General features: G+C 40.7%; 1 protein-coding gene across 1 annotated transcript in view; it reads right to left on the bottom strand.

Annotated features, from left to right (window-relative positions):
- Positions 1–19,726, bottom strand: part of UBE4A (ubiquitination factor E4A) — a 37,879-nt gene extending 18,153 nt beyond the window's left edge. The window contains exons 1-11 of the mRNA XM_055305383.1: positions 19,649–19,726; positions 13,798–13,959; positions 9,537–9,710; positions 8,385–8,497; positions 6,822–6,974; positions 6,120–6,279; positions 5,667–5,869; positions 5,271–5,462; positions 4,042–4,375; positions 2,860–2,980; positions 295–599 (exon numbers count right to left, since the gene is read on the bottom strand). Coding sequence (XP_055161358.1) covers positions 295–599; positions 2,860–2,980; positions 4,042–4,375; positions 5,271–5,462; positions 5,667–5,869; positions 6,120–6,279; positions 6,822–6,974; positions 8,385–8,497; positions 9,537–9,710; positions 13,798–13,918 — 1,876 coding nt within the window. The 5' untranslated portion in view covers positions 13,919–13,959; positions 19,649–19,726. The remainder of the gene's footprint in view (positions 1–294; positions 600–2,859; positions 2,981–4,041; positions 4,376–5,270; positions 5,463–5,666; positions 5,870–6,119; positions 6,280–6,821; positions 6,975–8,384; positions 8,498–9,536; positions 9,711–13,797; positions 13,960–19,648) is intronic.
- Positions 19,727–21,340: the final 1,614 nt, after the last annotated feature.

The raw sequence follows: 21,340 nt of genomic DNA, 5'->3' as shown, positions 1-21,340 counted from the left end.
TTAAACAATGAAAACAATGCTAAAACTAACAGCTCTGAAAACCCTGGCTGCACTTAATCCCTTGAAGACTAGTTTATGATATACACAGAAGTGGGGACACAAGGCTGAGGAAAAAGCTGATAGTTCCTCCATTCTTTGACTGGTAGATATTATCTACAAATTTGAGTTGTTTCTTCAAAAACAGTTGAATGATAACTAAGGGAGGGTATCCTGAGGATTATACTTCCAAAGTGACCCAGTTAAACTTAGACAGCTATAAATAGGCGGTTGGTTCCCAAGGAAGAGCCTGCTTACCTGGCACATAAGCCAAAGAGCTGTAGCCATCTGGCAAAGGAAAAGTTAGTTCTATTGGCTGTGAGCCCTCATTGCCTATGGCCAGTTGAACAAGCAGAACAGCCATGGACACCTGCAAATTTAGACAGTTCTGTAGCATCTGTGGCTCTGTCATGGCAGTCTTGGTAGAAAGATAGATGGTCATCAGCCGTTCAAATTGCTCACGAAGGTTGTCAGCAGCAGGGCTAGAACTTTGCTGAGCATCCCGCCAGGCAACCTGCAGCCGATGCAGATTTTGGTTGATTTTTACCATCTGATCATGCAACCTGCCCCCAAGGAAGTAGAAGAGACTGGGTCAGGAGGTTCATACAGGATAGAAGAGTACACATTGTTCTAGAAAAACAAATCCTCGTTTATTTATTCCAGTATTCTCTTTTAGAATACAGGGAGCCGCAATTGTGATGATACAGAAGGCACTCACAAAAATTATCGACCAGACAGGGGCAGGGGTCATAGCAGCGGGAAAATATTATCATGCATTTGACGTAAATGATGCTAATTACAAATAGCAGCCTTTAGCTGAAACGCACCATCCAAGGAACAGTAGCTTGGTTGAGCAGGGTGTAGACTTGGCTGTTACCATGTAAAATAACTATTAGACAAAGTACAAAAAGACCCCAGCAGGATCATTTGACACAGCACAGTTGCAATGATTGTACTTGGATGCAGTTATATGGACAGTTCTTCTACGGTTAGCTGAGAAATAAAACTGGTGAAAGAAGATTCTAGGTTAGTAACAACCACATATAAACTGGTAGCCACCTGAGATGCAACCTAAGAAACAGCTTCCAGTTCTCTGTTGTTCAATATAAAATTACATTATTCTTCACAAAGGGTCAGCCAAATGTTCTCTAATGAAAGGAAGCCCCGTAATTCAATGTTATGGATAGTTATCTCTATAGGTATAGCCCAAAGTCATCTTCTTTGGCCCTGTAGGTAATGTCTAGGGTTAGCCAGCCAATATGGGGAGACTAGATGACATTCATTTCTGTATCTGAATGCAAGTGGTTGAATAAGTTAAACATATGCTGCATTATCTATTGTCTCATTTAAAATGTCAATGACTGGGGAACTCTTGCGTGGCTCGGTTAAGCATCTGCCTTTGGCTCAGGTCATTATCCCAGGGTCCTGCGACTGAACCCTGGGTTCAGCTCCCTGCTCAGTGGGGAGTCTATTTTTCCCTCTGCTCCTCTGCCTGCTTATGCTCTTTCTCTCAAATAAATAAATAGAATCTTACAAAAAAAAAAAAAAAAAGTCAATGACTGGGATAGAAAAACTCTAATAAAGATATAATTTCATTTTTCCAGAAATTTGCTGAGAATTTCTGGAAAATTTTAATAATGTTTTAAATTAAAAAAAATTTTTTTAAATGCTCTGTGCCAGTGTAAGTATTCTGAGAAGACATTAAAAACTGCTGTACTCAGTACCTCTTCCTAAGAACTGTAACGACTTTCTTATGTATACTTGCAACTAAATCCTAATCAGCTAAACCAAAGGAGAGAAAAATCACAGAAAGGCACATGTGGCCAGCCTCAACCAGAACCATTTTTGGAAGTCCTACACTCTAGTTAATTCTCCGTATTTCTAGAATCGTTTTGATCTTTGGTACACAGATCTTTTGTGTTCTACTGATCTTATCGGAATCCCTTATAAACATTTTTCTTTTTTTTTTTAATTTATTTTTTATTTGAGAGAGGTGTGCATGCGCATGTGTGTACTCAAGCCCCAAGCACTTCATTTTTGTCAATATTGTCTCCATACCACAGAGTAGAGCTTGGTCTTTTTTATCAGGAGTAGTAAGATGAAAATTCAAGAGGAGAAAGTGAAAAGTTAAAACAATTCCACTTTCACAAATCATGGTAGATAGTTGATTTAAAAATTTGCAAATTTAGGGGCACCTGGGTGTCTCAGTTGGTTAAGCATCTGACTCCTGATTTCAGCTCAGGTATGCTTTCAGGGTTGTGGGATCGAGCCCTGAGTCAGACTCTGTGCTCAGCAGGGAGCTGGCTTGAGGATTCTCTCTCTCCCTCTCGCCCCTCCTCATTGTGCTCACACTCTATCTAAAATAAGTAAATCTTTGTAAAAAAATCTGTGAGTTTAGAGAAAAAGACTAATGTGTCTTTAATTTTCAGAAGGGTAGCAGGTCAAAAATGAAAAGTAAATTCAAGTTCTCTGGACAAAGCCAATTCATATAAACATGGGTAAGTGCATACAAAACCCTTTTCCTGGGATGCCTGGGTGGCTCAGTGGTTGAGTGTGTCTGCCTTTGGCTCAGGTGAGTGATCCCAGTGATCCCAGGGTCCTGGGATTGAGTCTGTCATCACGCTCCCTATAGGGAGCCTGCTCCTCACTCTGCAGGTCTCATGAATAAATAAATAAAATTAAAAAAAAAAAAAAAAAAGACAAAACCCAAACCCTTCTGTGAGACCCTAATGGGAGACCTCAGAATCAAGGGAGACTCACTTTCAACCTTCTGGTTATTAACACCACGAAGCAGTTCTTCTTTAATGACATCAGAGCAGTTACCTGTGAAATCCCAAGTACAAAGTATACTCTGTCAGGACAAGGTTCTCTGTCACAAGGTTGTAGTTCTGGGGAAACTTTGGCTCCTGCACCGCTGGGATCAAACAAGTTTCTTTGTCCAAACCTCAAAGAATGTAAAAGGAACAGTAAATGACTTGCTATAGATTTCTGTCCTGCGTCTCCAATGTCCCCTTACTCTAGCTCAGCTCTCTTTCATACGGCTACCAGTGAGTTTTTTTTTTTTTTAGTAATTTCTTTTTAAAAGTAAGTGTAGAAGACACTGTGGATTTTGCCAAGTGATAAGACAGCAGATCATCAGTACCTATTTGTGCTTTTCCAGATCTATTTCCTTTTGACCATGTATTGCTTTTATGATTAGAAGATTCATAAAACTGAAAGGAAATACACCAAAATTAAGAGGGTTTTTTTTTTTTTTAAAGAGTGATTCATTTTGAGTGACTTATTTTTTCCTTTTCACTTTTCTGCATTGAGTTTTCTCCAAACAGGCCTCAACATTCTTCCTCCCTGGACTCATTTCCTGCCAATTCCCAAACCCCTTCCCCACCTGGCTCTAGACACACTGAACTTCTCATTATTCTCCAATCAACCCTTTCACAGCTTTGTGACTTTATACTTTAAATCCAACTCATCTCTCAAGATGTAGCCACAGAGACCCCCAACTTCTGTAGAATTTATTATTCACTTCCTCCTCTGTACTCCCAGTTTAGCCCTAACCATATTATGATTATGTGTTAATATATTTGCTTTCATTGGAGGCTTTGAGTTAAAAAACAAAACAAAGCAGGGATTGTGCTTTATTTATTTTTAGGAAGAATGAATCAATCAATACCCAGGGCTGCTAAATTCAGAAAGAATGTTTCACTAAAACACAACATTGAAAAGGTACCAGTTTTTTTAAACATCTATCTTTAAAATTTATACTAGTGGAATGGCTGGGTTGCTCAGGGATCTGCTTCTTCTCCCTCTCCCTGCCGCTCCCCCTTCTTGTGCTCTGTCAAATAAATAAATAAAATCTTTTAAAAAATTTATACTAGTTTTTCTTTTTGCCTTATCTTGAAAAAGATGCACTTTTGCAAAAAAGGATAAAAATGAATGCCTTAGATATTACACGCACACACACGCACATACACACACACCATCTTGAGAAGCCCAGTTCCCCCCTACCTCTCATGTGCACATTTTTAATTTTTCGTTCTTCATCATTCAATTCCTTCAGGGCACAGTAAGTGGGATTAAAGGTGAGGAGCCGAGAGGATCTGGGTTTGCAAAATGGCTGGCATAACTTCAGGAGAGCAGCACCCAGATTCAAAAAGAAGGCATCCGAGGCATACATTTGGAAGAAGATTTCTGGCATCTGATTGGCCCAAATCTTGGTGCGGCCTGCATTTGCATGCAAACAGTTTCCAAGCCAGGACAAGATACAGTGTTTGGTTTCTGGAGAGAGCTGGAGTAAGTTCTTCAGCATCTGGTAGATCTTTTCATGGAACTGAGCCATGAACTGTTTAACCAGAAAACACAACCACAGAACATTCCAGTTTCACAATCCTCATATTGTTACTCCCAAACCTTAGCCACTGGCAATTTCCACAAATATCTTAATCTTTTCCCTCACTCTCCCTGTGCTTTATACCCCAGTTCCGATTTTAAGAAAATTTCTGGGCATTTAGGAGAGCTTCCCTGATGAGCTGCCAAAATGCAGATAGCATTTGGATCGCTTTAGAGTAGAGATCAGTAAACTTTGTCTGCAAAGGGCCAGATGATAAATATTTTCGGCTTTGCAAGCTATACGGTGACTGTGGCAACTATTCAGTTCTACCACTGTGGAGTGAAATCAAACCCTAACAATGTGTGTCAATGGGCATGGCTGTGTTCAACAGAACTATTTACCAAAACAGGTGGCAGGCCAGATCTGGCCACTGCAGTAATTTGGGATGGGAGACTTAAACCATCCCTAATTCAGCCATTTACCTCCTCATGTTGGCCAGACCTCTGCTAGAATTCACACTAAGAAGCCCAAATGGAGAGAACATAGGTGGAAGGAAGAAAAAGGAAAACAATTGTTTATAAGCTGGAGTTCAGTTGGAAGATTTTAGGAGCCCAGGTTGTAAGAAACAGCTTGGTGACAACAGTGGGGGCTGAGAGGAAGTGGCTGTGTCACAGCAGGGCATGGAGGAGCAGCAGCTTACTCTTAAACCACATACCAGCTTATCCTCTTCCCTGAGCCCACACTAAAAAAGAGGACAATTTCTTTACGTGATTATGGTAGAAAAAAGCCAAGCAGATCAATCTGCTTCCCCAAAGAGGCTCAAGCGGCCTTATCTGCTTCTGCTCCCCGAGGAAACATGACTTCATCTAAGATTAGGGGGCTGAGATACAGTGGTAAACAGTTCCACCTGATGGATGTTGGCCTCCTGCACTTTGATCTCCTGGGGACTGGAACGAGATGGATTCAGAAAGTAGCCATGATTTTCTACTACACCCGGAGTCTTTAATAAGCAGGAGATATTCAGGATTACTCCCAGCAAGGTCTTCTGGTACATCTGCCCATTGCTAGGGTCCTTGGGCTGAATGTACTCTACAAAAACCTACAGAAGAAAACAAGTCCTGTTAATAAGTCTGTATGATGAGTTAAGGGTGGTGGGGTGAAAAGGTCTCAAAGAGTTAAGTCTATAGGACAGCAATATATCTTTCTCTTATTTGAGAGGTAACATTAGAGCACCCTCAAGATACAGAGGCATAAAGTATTAAATCTCCAGCTCAAATGAATACATACCACCTTTTAGACCTACCTTTGCCATATCCTTCTGCCTAGTGAAATAGAGAAGAATATCCAGATACGCATAAAACAGGATCTGACATAGTTCTAGATCTTTTATTCGGCCCAATAAAATATCAAACACTGGAATCATGACTTCTGGAAATGTGCGAACTTCCTCATCCATTATCAAGGCTTCAATAACCTCTTCCAGAAACTCGGTTACATCTTCAAAATCTAACAGATGACAAATGGGAGGAAACAAAGTCTGTAGTGATTTTTAGATGCTTTTACACACAGGCTCTCTACTCTTCTCACACTTCAGTATTGTACTGCTATTTGACGCAGTATGGTCAAGATATGAGCTCTCTTCCTTAATTTATACTTCTGGAACTGTAGTGGCTCTGAGGTTTTCTAATACAATAAAAGTAATTTTAAATTTGGAAATCAAAATGTAGAAATCTAGAGATCTTGCTTATGTACTCACGGGCTCCTTGGATGGCTTCCAACATTAAATCTACCAGTTGCTCATGGATGTTTTGGTCAACATAGATCTCTGGGGTGAGGAGTACTGTTCGGGTATTGGACACAGTGAGGTTCCTGCACTGCACCGCAAAGGGGAGCAGGTTCTCTGGAACTTTGGTAATCTGGAAGTAGAGTGAAGAAGAGAGGGAAGAATCTAGCTGTATGATCTGAACAAGGGTGGACTCAGCAAATAGAATAAAAAAGACAATGTACCCCAAAACAATACTGCTGTCCTGTAGATTCTTGAAAATTCAATAGAGTTCATTCTTTGGTTTAAGGAATTACCTAACTGCTAGAATTCTAATCCTGGAAGTGACCAAGCTTAGCTCACTCATTATTTACATCTCAGTGGAAATGAACTTATCATAACTTTCTTTTTTTTTTTTTCTTCTCCCCAGACCTTTGTTAATTAAGAGTATGACTCTTTAAGGTTTGTATGAGAACAGGAGGCACTGGTTAGCTGAGGAATGGAGTAGACCCCAAGCTACAGAAAGGACAGACTAAAACTTTTGACAACTAACACTGCCTCTTATATCTAGTTCCTGATATATTATGATGTATATGAATTGATATAAAAGACATTGATCCAACTCTGGCTTACGTGTTAAAGTCAAACCCAAGAGTACCACCACCCAAGAGTTCTCAATGGGGATTATTCCTTTACCTCTTCCTTAGCTCTTTGGAAGCAGGAATAAAGGTAACAAAAAATGTGCCTCTCCCCTGCATCTCGATCAGCAGAGAGATTCAACGTTGTAGAAGAAGTCATGTTAATCAAGTGGTTGCCTGGATCCTGAAGTAATAGGCGAGCGAAGACAGCCTTTAAGAAAAACAAGCAAAACACTAAATCATTGCAAAGTTACTCTTAGAATATCAAGATGTGGGGATCCCTGGGTGGTGCAGCGGTTTGGCGCCTGCCTTTGGCCCAGGGCGCGATCCTGGAGACCCGGGATCGAATCCCACGTCGGGCTCCCGGTGCATGGAGCCTGCTTCTCCCTCTGCCTGTGTCTCTGCCTCTCTCTCTCTCTCTCTCTCTGTGACTATCATAAATAAACATTTAAAAAAAATAAAAAAATAAAAGTGTAGAATATCAAGATGTAAAAGGTCATTCTGACACAGGTTACTGTGAGAATCACAGGATGAAGAGTGAAGGGGCCGTAAAGGACCCCACCTTACTATTTTAGAAAATATTAGGTATATAACTGTATATGCCATTGATCCTTGAACAATATGGGTTTGACATGGATTTTTTTTTTAAATTTTTATTTATTTATTTATGATAGTCACAGAGAGAGAGAGAGAGAGAGAGGCAGAGACACAGGCAGAGGGAGAAGCAGGCTCCATGCACCGGGAGCCCGATGTGGGACTCGATCCCGGGTCTCCAGGATCGCGCCCTGGTCCAAAGGCAGGCGCCAAACCACTGCGCCACCCAGGGATCCCCGGCATGGATTTTTTTCAATAAATACAGAACAACACTGTAAATGTATCTTCTCTTGCTTATAATATTTTCTTTTCCCTAGCTGACTTTATTGTTTGGTATCCATAAGGCTTCAGGTCAACAGTAGGCTATTTGTTGTTTTTGGAGAGTAACAGGTTATAACATGGATTTTTGACCACCCCGAACCCCCTTGTTGTTCAAGGGTCACTTGTATAGTTATCCTAAATAGAGCTCAAATATCTAGTATAACCCTAGCATAGAGTAAGCATTAAAACAGTATTTGTTGAATGGTGTGGAGAATCAGTGACTGAATTTATACATGAAATCTATTCCTCTGTGTGACGGTTGGCACTCAGACTTCTATAAAGATAATTTAAACATATAAAGTTAAACTACAAGTTGTCAAGTGTCTGCCCTACCAAACTTTTATTCCTTTACAGTTAATTAGACACTTATAAGGTAAAGCGTACTATTTTGATTTTGGTAAAGATATAAAGAAAGACACACACCTCACCCCCGAGAACTGAAGGATCTGACAGGGGAGATAAAACAGGTACATAAAAAAGCCACTACATGTTACAGAAGGTATAATTGCTATCTGAGAGGCATAGAGAGTTCACACCAGGAATTCAGATACGTGGCCATGGAAAATAAGAAGATCCCCAAAGAGGAATACCACAGACAACGTTAAGAGATGGAAGTAAGCAAAGTCATGGTTGGGGAAACATAAGCAGAGTTCAAGAGCATGGCTAGTTTGTGCTGAGGGCACACAAATGAACATCAGAGTGGTACCTGCTCAACGTTGTTCATATCAAGCCAGTCTTGATCTTCCAGGTCTACTGCCATTTCTTCCAAATACACACAACGGCTGGGGATGCCATTCCCACTTTTCAAACTTGGGTCACCTGGGAAATGGTTTTAATCTGGTAGGTTAAGAATAATGCTTCCGTCTTATAAAGACAACTGATATTTTAAAAAAGATTTTATTTGACAGAGAGAGAGAACAAATGAGCAGACAAGCAGGGGGAGCAGCAGAGGGAGAGGGAGAAGCAGGCTCCCCACTAAGCAGGGAGCCAGATGCCTGGCTTGATCTCAGGACTGCAGGATCATGACCTGAGCAGGTGCTCAGATGAGCAGATGCTTAACCAACTGAGCCACGCAGGTGCCCCCAGACAACTGATCCTGAGCATTTCTCTTGAATGTCAAGTCCAACTCAGGTGGTATCAAGGATAATATTTTTTTTTTATCAACAATAATCTTGACACACAAAGCAGTATCTAAAGACTTAAATCTTTTCCAAGAGTCAAAGAGCATGTCAGGTTTTGTCATAGACTTAACATCATGACATTTAAAAGAGTAAATCTCAGGGATGTCAGGATGGCTCAGTGGTTGAGTGTCTGCCTTCGGCTCAGGGTGTGGTCCCGGGATCTGGGATCAAGTAAGTCCCACATCAGGTTCCTTGCGGGGAACCTGCTTCTCCCTCTGCCTATGTCTCTACCTCTCTCTCTCTGTGTCTCTCATGCATAAATAAATAAAATCTTAAAAAAAAAAGAAAAGTAAATTCCAGACATAAGCACATACTTTGGGGTTTAACTACAGATAGGACATAGAAGGAAAACACTATTTGACACCTCTTGGGTTCCCATCTAAATGTTTAGGTCACCTCTGAGAAGAAAAAGGACTTGGCTACCACTTGTATTTCCTTTTAAGGTGGTAAAGGTAAGGAGCTATTGGCCCAGTCCATATCAAAATGGTAATGAAAGCTGCACTTGTGTCTAAATACTATTTTTAGGTCAATCAAAAGCTTCACTGAAATGTCAAACCTGTGTTCTAGGCAGTACAGTTAGTTTAACCACTAGATACAGTAGGTTTCTATGAACAAGTTCCTAGTCCAAGCAGGAAGGGAAGAGTAATGAATAGATTGGCTGCAAGTCCGTAACTCACTGTTGTCCAGAGTAATGAGGAAGATCCTTTGGATCATGTGATTGATGTTGAGTTGCTCACATATTTCTTGCTGTGAACGGAAGGAGCGGCTAATCTCAGCCACAGAGTAATCAAATTCATCCAGGCTTTCTGACACACTATTATCCGAGTCATCTGGGCTAGCTGGGAGTTCATCTGCCAGAAAATGTAAGCCATTAAGAGTTAAGCTCCTATCTTTAAGAGACAACCAAGTATACTATCAAGAATGATAAATGTTATCAAGAGAAAGATAATTTGGGATGTGAAACAAGTTAATCATCTAATTAGTGAATATCTCAAGTCACGAACCCTTTTTTTTAAAATTGAGATAAAAATGATGTATGACATTATATTAGTTTCAGGTATACAATATGATTTGATATTTGTATATACTGCAAAATGGTCACCACAATGATTCTAGTTAACATTCTTCACCATACAATTATAGTTACCTCTTGTGATAAGAATTTTTCAGATCTACTACTCTCTTAGTAACTTTCAAACATGCAATACAATATTAACTATAGTCACCATGCTATTCAATATATCCTTATGACTTATTTATTTTATAACTCAAGTTTGTATTTTTTGATCCCCTGTATCCACCTCACCCCGAGCAACCACCAATCTGTTCGCTGTATCTATGAGTTTCTTTCTCTCTTTTTTTACGTATCATCTATAACTGAGAACATTTCTTTGTTTTTATTTGTCTTTTTCTGTCTGACAATTCATGTCACATGGGTCTGTGTTGTTGCAAATGGCAAGAATATTCCATTGTGTGTGTGGTATATTTTCTTTATTCATTCATCCACTAATGGACATAGTTGTTTCCATGTCTTGGCTATTATAAACAATGTTGCAATGAACATGGGTGCACTGTGCTTTTCAAGTTAGTGTTTTTGTTTTCTTTGGGTAAATACCCAGAAATGAATTCCTGGATCATATGGTAACTGTATTTTTCATTCTTTAAAGAGCCTCTATAATGTTTCCCATAGTAGCTGGACCAACTTACATTCCCACCAACAGTGCACCAGGGTTCTCTTTTCTCCACATCCTCGCTAATACTTGTTATTTCGATTGTAGTCATTCTAACAGATATGAGGTGATAACTCATTGTGGTTTTCATTTGCATTTCTTTGATAAGTGATGCTGAGCACCTTTTCATGTACCTGTTGGTCATCTGCATGTCTTCTTTGGAAAAATGTCCATACAGATCCTTTGCTCATTTTTTAACTGGATTATTTATTAATTGAGTTGTATGTGGCAACATCCTAAATACAGGATTCTGAAATTCCTGGCTGTAAATCCTACCACATTTTACAAATCAAATTCTTTCCACTCATAATTGCACTCTGTATTACCAAAAGTAGTAACACTATGCAGAATCTCAGTGAACAAAGAATTACCTAACAGACCACTATGCCTTTAATTTTAAATATATAGATTTTTCCTGATTTTAAAGAACACGTTTTATTTTATTTTTTATAAAGATGATTTTATTTATTTATTCATGAGAGAAAGAGAGAGAGAGAGAGAGAGAGAGAGAGAGAGGCAGAGACACAGGCAGAGGGAGAAGCAGGCTCCATGCAGGGAACCTGACATGGGACTCAATCCTGGGTCTCAAGGACCACACCCTGGGCTGAAGGCAGGCGCTAAACTGCTGAGCCACCCGGGCTGCCCAAGAACACATATGTTTTAATAAATAATCCCAAACTGTATAGGAAAATATAAAGTAAAAAGTCTCCTCTGAACAAACTCCCTATGGACAACCACTTAAGTTAACAAAGTGTTTTAGATTTTTTTTTTCCTATTGTGGTGCTAATGTTTATTGCTAGGACTTTCAGTTACAAAAAAAAGAAAAAAAAAGGACGGATTATACTATATATATACTGCTTCCCAGCTTGCTCTTTAAATTTAATCAGCACCAATATCCTTCTCTGTTAGGTCATTTATAGGCCTACCTCATTTTTTGTAATAGCTGCACTGTATTGCATTGTATGCACACACTCTGACTTGTGTGGCTACTTCTCAACTGATGAACATTTGGGCTGTTTCCAATTTTTCATGATTTCAAACACTACTGCATCGAATAGTACTCTTTTTGTACACCTGTATGAGTATTTCTGCAAGGTAAATTTGTAGAAGCAGAATTGCTGAGTTAAAGAGCTTGCACATTTAAAAGTAAACATATATTACCAAATTATCCTCAGAAAGACTGCTCTCCTTTACAAGCCCCTCAACAACAGTTTATGAGAGAGTACCTGTTTAAATCTTCACATATTTCATACAGTGTTCTAATTATTAGCAGGTTAGATTTTAAAAATCATTTGATTACTGCATATAAATTGCTCATTTGAGTCTTTTCCCCTCTAATTTGTTACTATTTTCTTATTGACTGGATCTTTTTACTTTTTTTAAAAAAGCAACCTTACATTAGGAGATTGCAGGAGGAAAAGGGGCGTAAGGAATAGGAATAATAAGGAAATGGGAAGATAGGATTTATGAGTATGTGGTTGAGGGAAATTCTGCTACAGAATTCTGTAGCATTTCAGTTACAGAATTCTGTAAGAGTTCTTAGCTCTTATCACTCTCAGGGTTCAGAGAACTTATAGGAGAAGATTGACAGAATGCTTGTCCTGGCTGTCAGCAGACAGAGCTCCCTCTCCGAATGGACCTCATGCTGAAAGAGTTAAGGTGGTATTGTTCACTAAAAAGCCCCATGAGCCTGCATCTGCTTTTTTCTACCAACAGTGACTGTTCTGAAAGGCCAGGCAAAACTCAGAAGTTAAGAGTTGCTTTAGTGTGTTGACTGTAGGCAATGTGAAGCTCAACATAGGAGGCCAAAGGTTTTGGCAGAGTACTAACTGCTGGTGGAAAACAGGTTAGACCTGGTGACATGGTAAGCTGTAAACAAACTAAAATGAGGAGAAGCCAAAATAGTAACAGAAGCGCATGTACCTGATTTGTCCCACTGTTTGGTGCCTGCAACACTCCCAACTCTAGCCAGCCTGATGTCTGACAGCCAGAAGGACAAGCATTTGCCACTCTACTCCTATAAGGTTAAGTTCTTCTCTGAACCCTGAGAGTGACAGGAGCTAAGAATCTCTGCAGCAGAATTTCCAACTACATACTCATAAATCATATTTCTCCATTTTCTTATATCCCTATTCCTCCCTCCCCTTTCCTTCTTACAATCTCCTAATGCAAGAATCTGGAAGAGATTGCAGAGATTGAGACCAAGCTGCCTCTTTTTTATGTTTGGAAGTCAGCATTACATATACGCCCCCCCGCCCCTTGCTTCATCATTACTCTGTCTACTACTCGTCTGTCTTGCCCTTACCTCCTTTTTATTCAGTCCTGAACAGAGAGCAAAGCTACAACTCAGCTATGTATACCAGCACTTTTGAAATAAAATCAAGGGAAAATATAAACATTTCTCCTTTCCAAAAAATACTATTATTCCAAAAAATATCATTATTTTTTTTGGAGAGAAGGGGAGTAGTTTCTGGCTTGAAAGATTGTGACTACACTCAGAAGACTAATAATGTGAGAAACAGTATCCTGATTCTCCTAGGCTGTATGTCTTCCTACAGAAGGAAGTTAGGCTCGATCTTAACTTTGGTCCTAGATAAGGAAAACTATTTTTCTGATTAGTGAGATCTTATTTTGATTTTTTTTCACATTAAGGCAAAGGATCAGATATTCTTAGAAGTCACGACGGTACACTATTAAAGTGACCACTTCTCGGGATGGAAGAGTTATTTTGTTTGGGATCAACTCTGAAGCACTGGGCTTAAGAACAAATTTCATTTATTTGTCTACCAAAAAGCCAAAAAGCATTTTATAATTCTTCCTTTTACACATCTGCTTTCTACAGCTGCACATAACCTGCTTTCCACACCTATGACTACAACCTCAGCTTCCTATTTAAAAAGATTTATTTAAGTATTTTTGCTAGGTGATTTTTAAAATAAACAGCTCGACAGCATTGGGATCACGACTGGCATCTGTTACTACAGAACCACCTGTTATCTGGTTTCTCTTTATGCAGTGGGGAGGAGAGAGTCGAAAACAAAACAAAAAAGGAAAATAAACAAAAAACCCCAATTTATGCCTTTAATGAACAAAAAACAACCTGTGCCCCCAGATCAACTCCAATTGCAATTATAGACCTAAGAAGACTTTACTTGGGAAGACCCCATTCTAGGTCACCTCATCCCCTGCTACTGGCTCCTCTACTTACCAGATTGCTGCTTCAGCTGCTCTTTTTGGATTGCTGCAAACTGCTTGGCATCAGCCAGGGAGCCAAAAAGAGCAGCAAAGGGGTTACTCGAGATGTTGTTGTTATTCTCCTGGTCTGTCATTTCACTTTAAAGTATCCTCCATCCAGACCTAGGGGGAGGGGCTGCAGAAAGGACAGGTGTCAGACATGGGGGGGGGGGCAGATAACACAACAGCCAGGATTATACCCATAGTTGGTTCCTTCCTCATTTCTTGAACACAACTTGTAAAAAGGCTTTGGGTAAGACCTTCCAATTCCTGTTCCAAGATTCAAGGCATTTTTGGCAAAATGGTTACAAAACCCACCAACTGGATAAGGTGGCCTGATTTGGGGGCATCTAAAATCAAATAGCTTTAAAAATGTTCAAGCTGAAAAAAAAAGTTCAAGCTGGAATGCATTTAATCTGTTGACATGTTTCTATTTGCCATACCTTTAAAAAATAAGTTAAGCAGGGGGTGCCCAGGTGGCTCAGGCAGATAAGCATCTGCCTTCCACTCAGGTCCTGATCCTGGAGTCCTGGGATCCAGCCCTATGGGGGCTCCTGCTCAGTGGGGAGTCTGCTTCTTGCTCTCCCTCTGCCCCGCCCTCTGCTCATGCTTGTGTGCGTGTGCGCTCTCTCTCTCATATAAATAAATAAAATTAAAAAAATAGGTTAAGCAGAATTACTCAATGAGAGAACTCATCTACTCATTGAAACAACAATGTGGTATTGTCTGAAAAATAGGACAACAGCTACACATTTCCCATAAATCTCTAGGCCAGGCAATGTGTTCCCATTCACCATGAACATAAGATGGCACTTGCTCAGACCTCTAGGACTTAAAGCTGGAGCTGGGAATTCTTTAGCTACAAATTAACTGTAAGCCTCTTGGCAAATCAGGACAGGAACCTGATCAGCAGTGTGCTGTGGGTTTTAAATATGTATCAGGCAATTTATCTCTACTCGTAGGCTTATACCAATTGAGATTTCTTCCACTAAAACTAAATGGTCTTTGCTTAATTCTATATTTAATCGCCACTACTTATCTGATTTTTTATAACACTGCAGACACACACAAATTCCTCACGTGGAACATGAAATAGATATATACCTCAAAGGTATTTAGTGGAGCTGACTGAGCCTGCATTTGCACTCTTCTGATTACATTTCCTCATTCAAGTGCCAAGGGGACTCAGTGGCACAATGGGATGAGCACAGAGCCCTGAAAGGCTGGAACCCTTTCTGAAATTTTAAGGCCACAGCATAGAAATACAACCCTGAAAAAGGTGGGAAGAGACAAAGGGTATGAATGTTCTGGTCACAAGGATACTGAACTGCTAAAAGGACAGAGGCCTTAGAAATATGGGGATGGGGTATGAGGGAAGGAGAAAAGATATTTTTGAGGTCTACCTTTAATCTGAGGTAAGACTCCTTAAAGAATCATATTCACAAAAGCTAATACAAGTTGGAAAAGTTACCCTTATTTTTTGGAAGAAGAGAGACTAACATTTCTTGACAATTCAGAGACATCTCCACCCGTTGTGTCACACTCCTCTGTCGTGTTTTCTGCATAAGACCTAATGACTAATTATTTGTAATTACTTAGGTACATGGTCTAGTCTCCTTTCAGCATGGTTCTGGGCTTTACTGCTCAAGGAACTGAACTATTAGATGTTGCTCTATGTATTTTATTTTTTTGCAATGTATAGTTTAGTTAAGCTTAGTAATCTAAAAATAAAATTAGCACATTTAGTGCTGGAAATCACAAGGATCCTTGAGAGGACTTCCATCTCATTTAACCACTGCATAAGCTTAATTGTTATCCCTAATTCACATAGAGACCCTAACAATTGTCTCATTGCTAGCTGACCACCCCCCACCTCTATCCTAAGATGTTCTGAAGTCCAGGGGCATGCAGAAAGTATAGTGAGCTCTTGTGATTTTGTCTTCAAAACATCATTCTCTTTTTTCAACACGACACTCCAGATTTTTCCTTTGGGGATCCACCCCATTCTTAGTCCATGTATTCAGAAGAGGATGGCCTCACCCACTAGCTCAAGGAATGAGCATATGAATCTGGGCTGGCCAAACAAAATGCAGCATGCTCTGACCAAAGTGACTGACTGAGGAGTAGGCCTATCAGAATCAATCAACACCCAGCTTCAGGCTGAATCTACAAAAAAGGGAACTCTTTCTTTCCTGCTTGTGTTGTTAAGAAGGTAAGAAATAAATCTGGAATTGCCAGGAATTAGCCCAAAACTAAGTCAAGATATAGGAAAACAGAGTTGAGAGATGGAAAGAGAGTCTTTCAGTTATAAAAAAAGCCAATAGATTTCCCTCTCTTGCGAAAGCCAGTTTGAATGGGCTTTTATTTTTATTTTTTTTAATTAATTAATTAATTAATTTATTTATTTACGATAGGCACACAGTGAGAGAGAGAGAGAGGCAGAGACACAGGCAGAGGGAGAAGCAGGCTCCACCGGGAGCCCGACGTGGGATTCGATCCCGGGTCTCCAGGATCGCGCCCTGGGCCAAAGGCAGGTGCCAAACCGCTGCGCCACCCAGGGATCCCCTGAATGGGCTTTTAAAAACACAACTGAGGGGTGCCTGGCTGGCTCAGTCAGTAGAGCATGCCACTCTTGATGTCAAGGTTCTAAGTTTGAACCCAATGTTGGGAGTAGAGATTACTTAAAAATAAAATCTTAAAAAAAAAAACTGAAAAGAGTTTAGATTAATGCAAAGGAGATGCATCATCTGCACCCCTATAAGAGGTAGAAAGGAAGCAAATTGAAAATCAGGGATACAGAACATATGAAAAGATAGGGTCCTAAGACCATCGAGACAACTAAATAGGACTTATGATAGTAAATTGCATTATTTCCTCCTTTTTCAATATTATACTGTCACATTATAAAAAGAAGCTAGGGGCACTTGGGTGGTACCGTCGGTTAAGTGTCCAATGCTTGGTTTCAGCTCAGGTCATGATCTCAGAGTCGTGAGATTAAGCTACAGGTCAGGATCCACATTCAACTATAGTCTGCTTAAGACTCTCTCCCTTTCCCTCTGCCCCTCCCTTCTGCTTGTGTACATGCTCCAGCTCTAAGATAAATAAATCTTAAAAAAAAAAAAAAAGAAGTTAGGGAATGCCTGGGTGGCTCAGTGATTGAGCATCTGCCTTTGGCTCAGGTTGTGATCCCAGTGTCTCGGGATCAAGTCCCACATCAGGATCCCTAGAGGGACCCTGCTTCTCCCTCTGCCTGTGTCTCTGCCCCTCTCTCTCTGTGTCTCTCATAAATAAATGAATAAAATCTTAAAGAAAAAGTTAGCTTCCTATTGCCTTTTATCTCTATTAATAGGATTTATAACTTTCAACTGTTATATTCCTAATGCAGACCTTTTACCTTGCTAGACAGTAAGCAATTTGAATACAATTTCATATCTGATTAGTTTTTCTTCTGTGTCTGGCATTATACATCACAATCACAGAATACCAAATAAATATTTATTGAATGATTCAATCTTACATGTCATTACTCCTGACCTCCTTGTAAGCACCCATGATCCTACTTCAAGATAAGAGCTTTATTATGTGTCTTGGGTCGCAGTAGCAGGTCACGCTTCTGGGCCAGACACTTGTGGCTCTTTCATATCTCAGCTTGTGTAGAATTGAGAATGGAAATAAATCTGTCATCTCTCCTGTAAGTCTTTTTGAAAAACAAAAAAGTTTTTGCCTACTTCATTAAGCTCATCTTTCTCATAGGAACTTCAATTCTGTGCACCAATTACTTTCATCGTCAAATACTGTGTAACCACTTGCAGAAAAGTTTCACAGAAAAGGGACAAAAGGGATCCCTGGGTGGCGCAGGGGTTTGGCGCCTGCCTTTGGCCCAGGGAGCGATCCTGGAGACCCGGGATCGAATCCCATGTCGGGCTCCCGTGCATGGAGCCTGCTTCTCCCTCTGCCTATGTCTCTGCCTCTCTCTCTCTCTCTCTGTGACTATCATAAAAAAGAAAAAAAAAAAAAAGAAAAGGGACAAAAGATCACCTGATGGAAACCTTTGTAGAGATGTCAGTTTAGATATGTTCAATGCTTTCACAAATGTAAGAGTACCTAGATATCACCCACTCCAAGAGGTCTGAGAAAACGGAGCCCTGATATTTTGTTTTCATATTCAATGTCACTGATTATTTATAATCTTCTATTTTCAACTGCCATACAGAGATACAACACCATTCTGTTGTTAGCCTTTGGGATGGTGCCTCCATCAATCCTTAGGAGCTTTTGGATTTGATTCCTTTTTTTTTTTTTTAAGATTTTATTTATTTATTTGAGAGAGCGCACACAAGTGAGGAAAGGGGTAGGAGGGGTATAGGGAAAGGGAGTGGCATTCAATTAGTCTCCCTCTCCCTATGTCCCTGCTCTCTCCATAGGGAGAAAGCACACACTCCTTGAGCAGGGACCCCAAATGGGGGCCAAATCCCTGGACCCCGAGATCATGACCTGAGTCGATGTCAGACACTTAACTGACTGAGCCACCCAGGCACCCTGGATTTGATTCCTTTTAATATGTCCTACTTAAAAACACATTTCACTCTGATATACTCACTGCAAGGGTCTACATCTACAATAGCTATTTACCTCCAGTCCTACAAAATCCCCTCACACCGCCCCCATCCGAATTCAATCTTTTGTTTATGAACAGCACTGCTAATCCCTAAGGATCAACTGTCAACTTAAAAAGCCACGCCCACAAATGTTTTGACATCAGACTTGGTGTTGCAAATTAATTTTCTTTAAAAAGTTTGTTTATTTATTTACCTGAGCCAAAGGCAGATGCTCAACCACTGAGCCACTCAGGTGCCCCTTGTATTGCAAATTTAAAAGAATATCCTACATATTCTTTTAAACAGAAATATGTAGAATACTTTGTAAAACTGGGTTGGCAAAAACCAAGCTCTATTAAATCATACTTTTTAAAGGTCTCTCTCCTAGTGAGACATTAAATCAAACAAGAATTAAAATGTTTTTCACTGTTATATGCTCCACCCCCGAAATTCTTTCAGGTCCCGCTGAAGTGGCAACAGATCCTAACAACACACGAGCGAGCAAGAAGGATCTCACATCAAGTCAAAAAGCCGATAGCATTCTTTCCTGGGTCCCCCATGCGTCTCAGGAGGGTTCCCAGGTGACACCAAAGCAGCGAAACTAAACGTATCCTTGCTCTGTGAGCGGAAAACTGATCCCAAAGACACGACCTTTCAAATACAAGCTCCGGAGCTGCGGTTACTCAATCTTATTAGCGTCTTCTACACCCTATTGGTGTAGGGTGCACGAAGCACGGAGCCAAAAGAGTTTTGAGTAGCGACCTGATCACGTGCCATAAGAAATGTCAATATCTTGCCGTATGTATTCAACTTGTTGGGTTGCTGCGACTGGTGGTTAATTCTCCCCTCCCTGGCATCCGGCTATTGGTTGTCTATGCTTCGCATTTCACCTCCCCAGGTTCCATAAGGGATCCGCGGCAAGGGAGACCCACCCACTCCGCGCTCGTTCCAGAGAAAGGAAGTCAAAGACAACGCAAGGCCAGTGTTCTGGCCTTTTCCCGGGGAGCAATGGGCAAAAGGGGGAGCGATGATGCCAGAAACTGGGGCACCTTAACCAGATCCCAAATCAGACAGGGTCAAAGTTCATGAAGGAGAGGGTCAAGGGTCAGGAAAACACAGAAGGAACGTGGAGGCAAGAGTGCAGAGGCCTGGAGTGGCATTCAACCAGGAGAAGAAAATCCCATCGCGGATTCAACGATCCCCTCCCGTCAAGCTACTTCCTCTTACCAGAGCCTGAAGGGCCACCAGCGACGACACGACAAGAGTCTCAGTGGCCGAAGGGTTCCCACTTCCGACTCAGCACGGCAACCGGAACTTACGTCATGACCAGGCGCCGGGCCTCATAGAACCTCATCCGGGTGCCGGAAGCAGGGCGCGCGGCTCTGCGCGAGGAACTAGCGCGCAAACACCTCCACGGCGCACGCGCTAGACAGCTGGGCGGGGCGGAAGTGGCCTTGGGGACGGGGCGGGGACGGGGCGGGGACGGGGCGGGGACGGGGCGGGGGCGGGGTTTGGCTGGAGCTGGGTGAAGTAAGAGGCGGGTTTGAAGTCTGGTGTGTCTCCCTGGCGGGTGGGACTTGGTGATCCTTGGCGCTGCTGGCAACCTCTGTGGGCTTTTGCTTTCTATCTTCCCCAGCAGTGTCGTGCCTTTTTGAAGCAGCTTCTGTTACTTTTCATAGATTATTATTATCCATGAGGCAATGACAACAGCAATAACAATAACAAAGCTTTGAGCTCTTATTGGGTGTCAAGGCAGGGTGCTAAGGTAATGCTAGCTTTGGATTTCAGTTTTCTTATTTGTAACGTGGGGACATCATGCATGCTCCAAGGTTACGTTGAGGTACACAAAGGCAGCGAAAGCAGCGCACTTTTCAAGAGAATTCATAGAATGAGGCAAAATATTTGTAAAATCCTATGTCTGATAAAGGATTAATGTCCAAAACATGTAAAGAACTTCTACAGCTCAACAACAACCAAAAAAACCACACAGTGTGGTTCAAAAATGGGCGATGAACTTGAATAGACATCCCTCCAAGGAAGATACACAAATGGCCAATAAGCACACGAAAAGATGCTCAATGTCACTAATCATTACAGAAATGCAAATCGAAACTTCCAATGAAATAATACCTCACATCCTTTTGGAAGTTTATTATAAAAAAAAAAAAGGAAAAGTGTTGGCGAAGAGAAGGAGAGCTAGGAACCCTTGAGCATTGCTGATGGGAATGTAAAATAGTGCAACATTTTGGGAAAATTTTGGTGGTTCCTCAAATAGTTACATATAGAATTACCAAGTGATACAGCAATTCCACTTCTGGGTATGCACCACAAAGAATTGAAGGCAGGAACTCAGATACTTGTACACCAATGTTCATAACGTTATGTAGAATAGCCAAAAAGGGGGAACAATGCAAAATGTGCACTGACAAATGAATAAATACATAAAATGTAGTATATACATACACTTGACTATTATTTAGCCTTAAAAAGGCTGAAATTCTAATACATACTACAACATGGATAAACCTTGAAAACATTATGTTACGTAAAAAAAAGCAGGACACAAAAGAACAAATATTGTATGATTCCACTTATATGTGGTACCTAGAATAAGCAAATTAATAGGGATAGAAAAGTAGAATAGAGGTTACCAGGGGCTGGGGGAAGGGAAGAATGGGGAATTATTGTTTAATGGGTACAGAGGTCAAGATGATGAAAAAAGTTTTTGAAATGGATAGTGGTGATGGTTGCATAATATTGTCTATGTACTTAATGCCACTGAATAGTACACTTAAAATGTTTAAAATGACAAATTGCATGTTATGTATATTTCTCCACAAACACATACACACACAGAGTGCTGTGCAATTTTTAAATGTATATCTTGTTCCAGCATGATACTAGTTTCTGAAAATACAT

Source organism: Nyctereutes procyonoides, unplaced genomic scaffold (assembly GCF_905146905.1).
Source record: "Nyctereutes procyonoides isolate TBG_1078 unplaced genomic scaffold, NYPRO_anot_genome, whole genome shotgun sequence".
NCBI lineage: Eukaryota > Metazoa > Chordata > Mammalia > Carnivora > Canidae > Nyctereutes > Nyctereutes procyonoides.
This window is presented reverse-complemented; position numbering and strand designations above follow the sequence as displayed.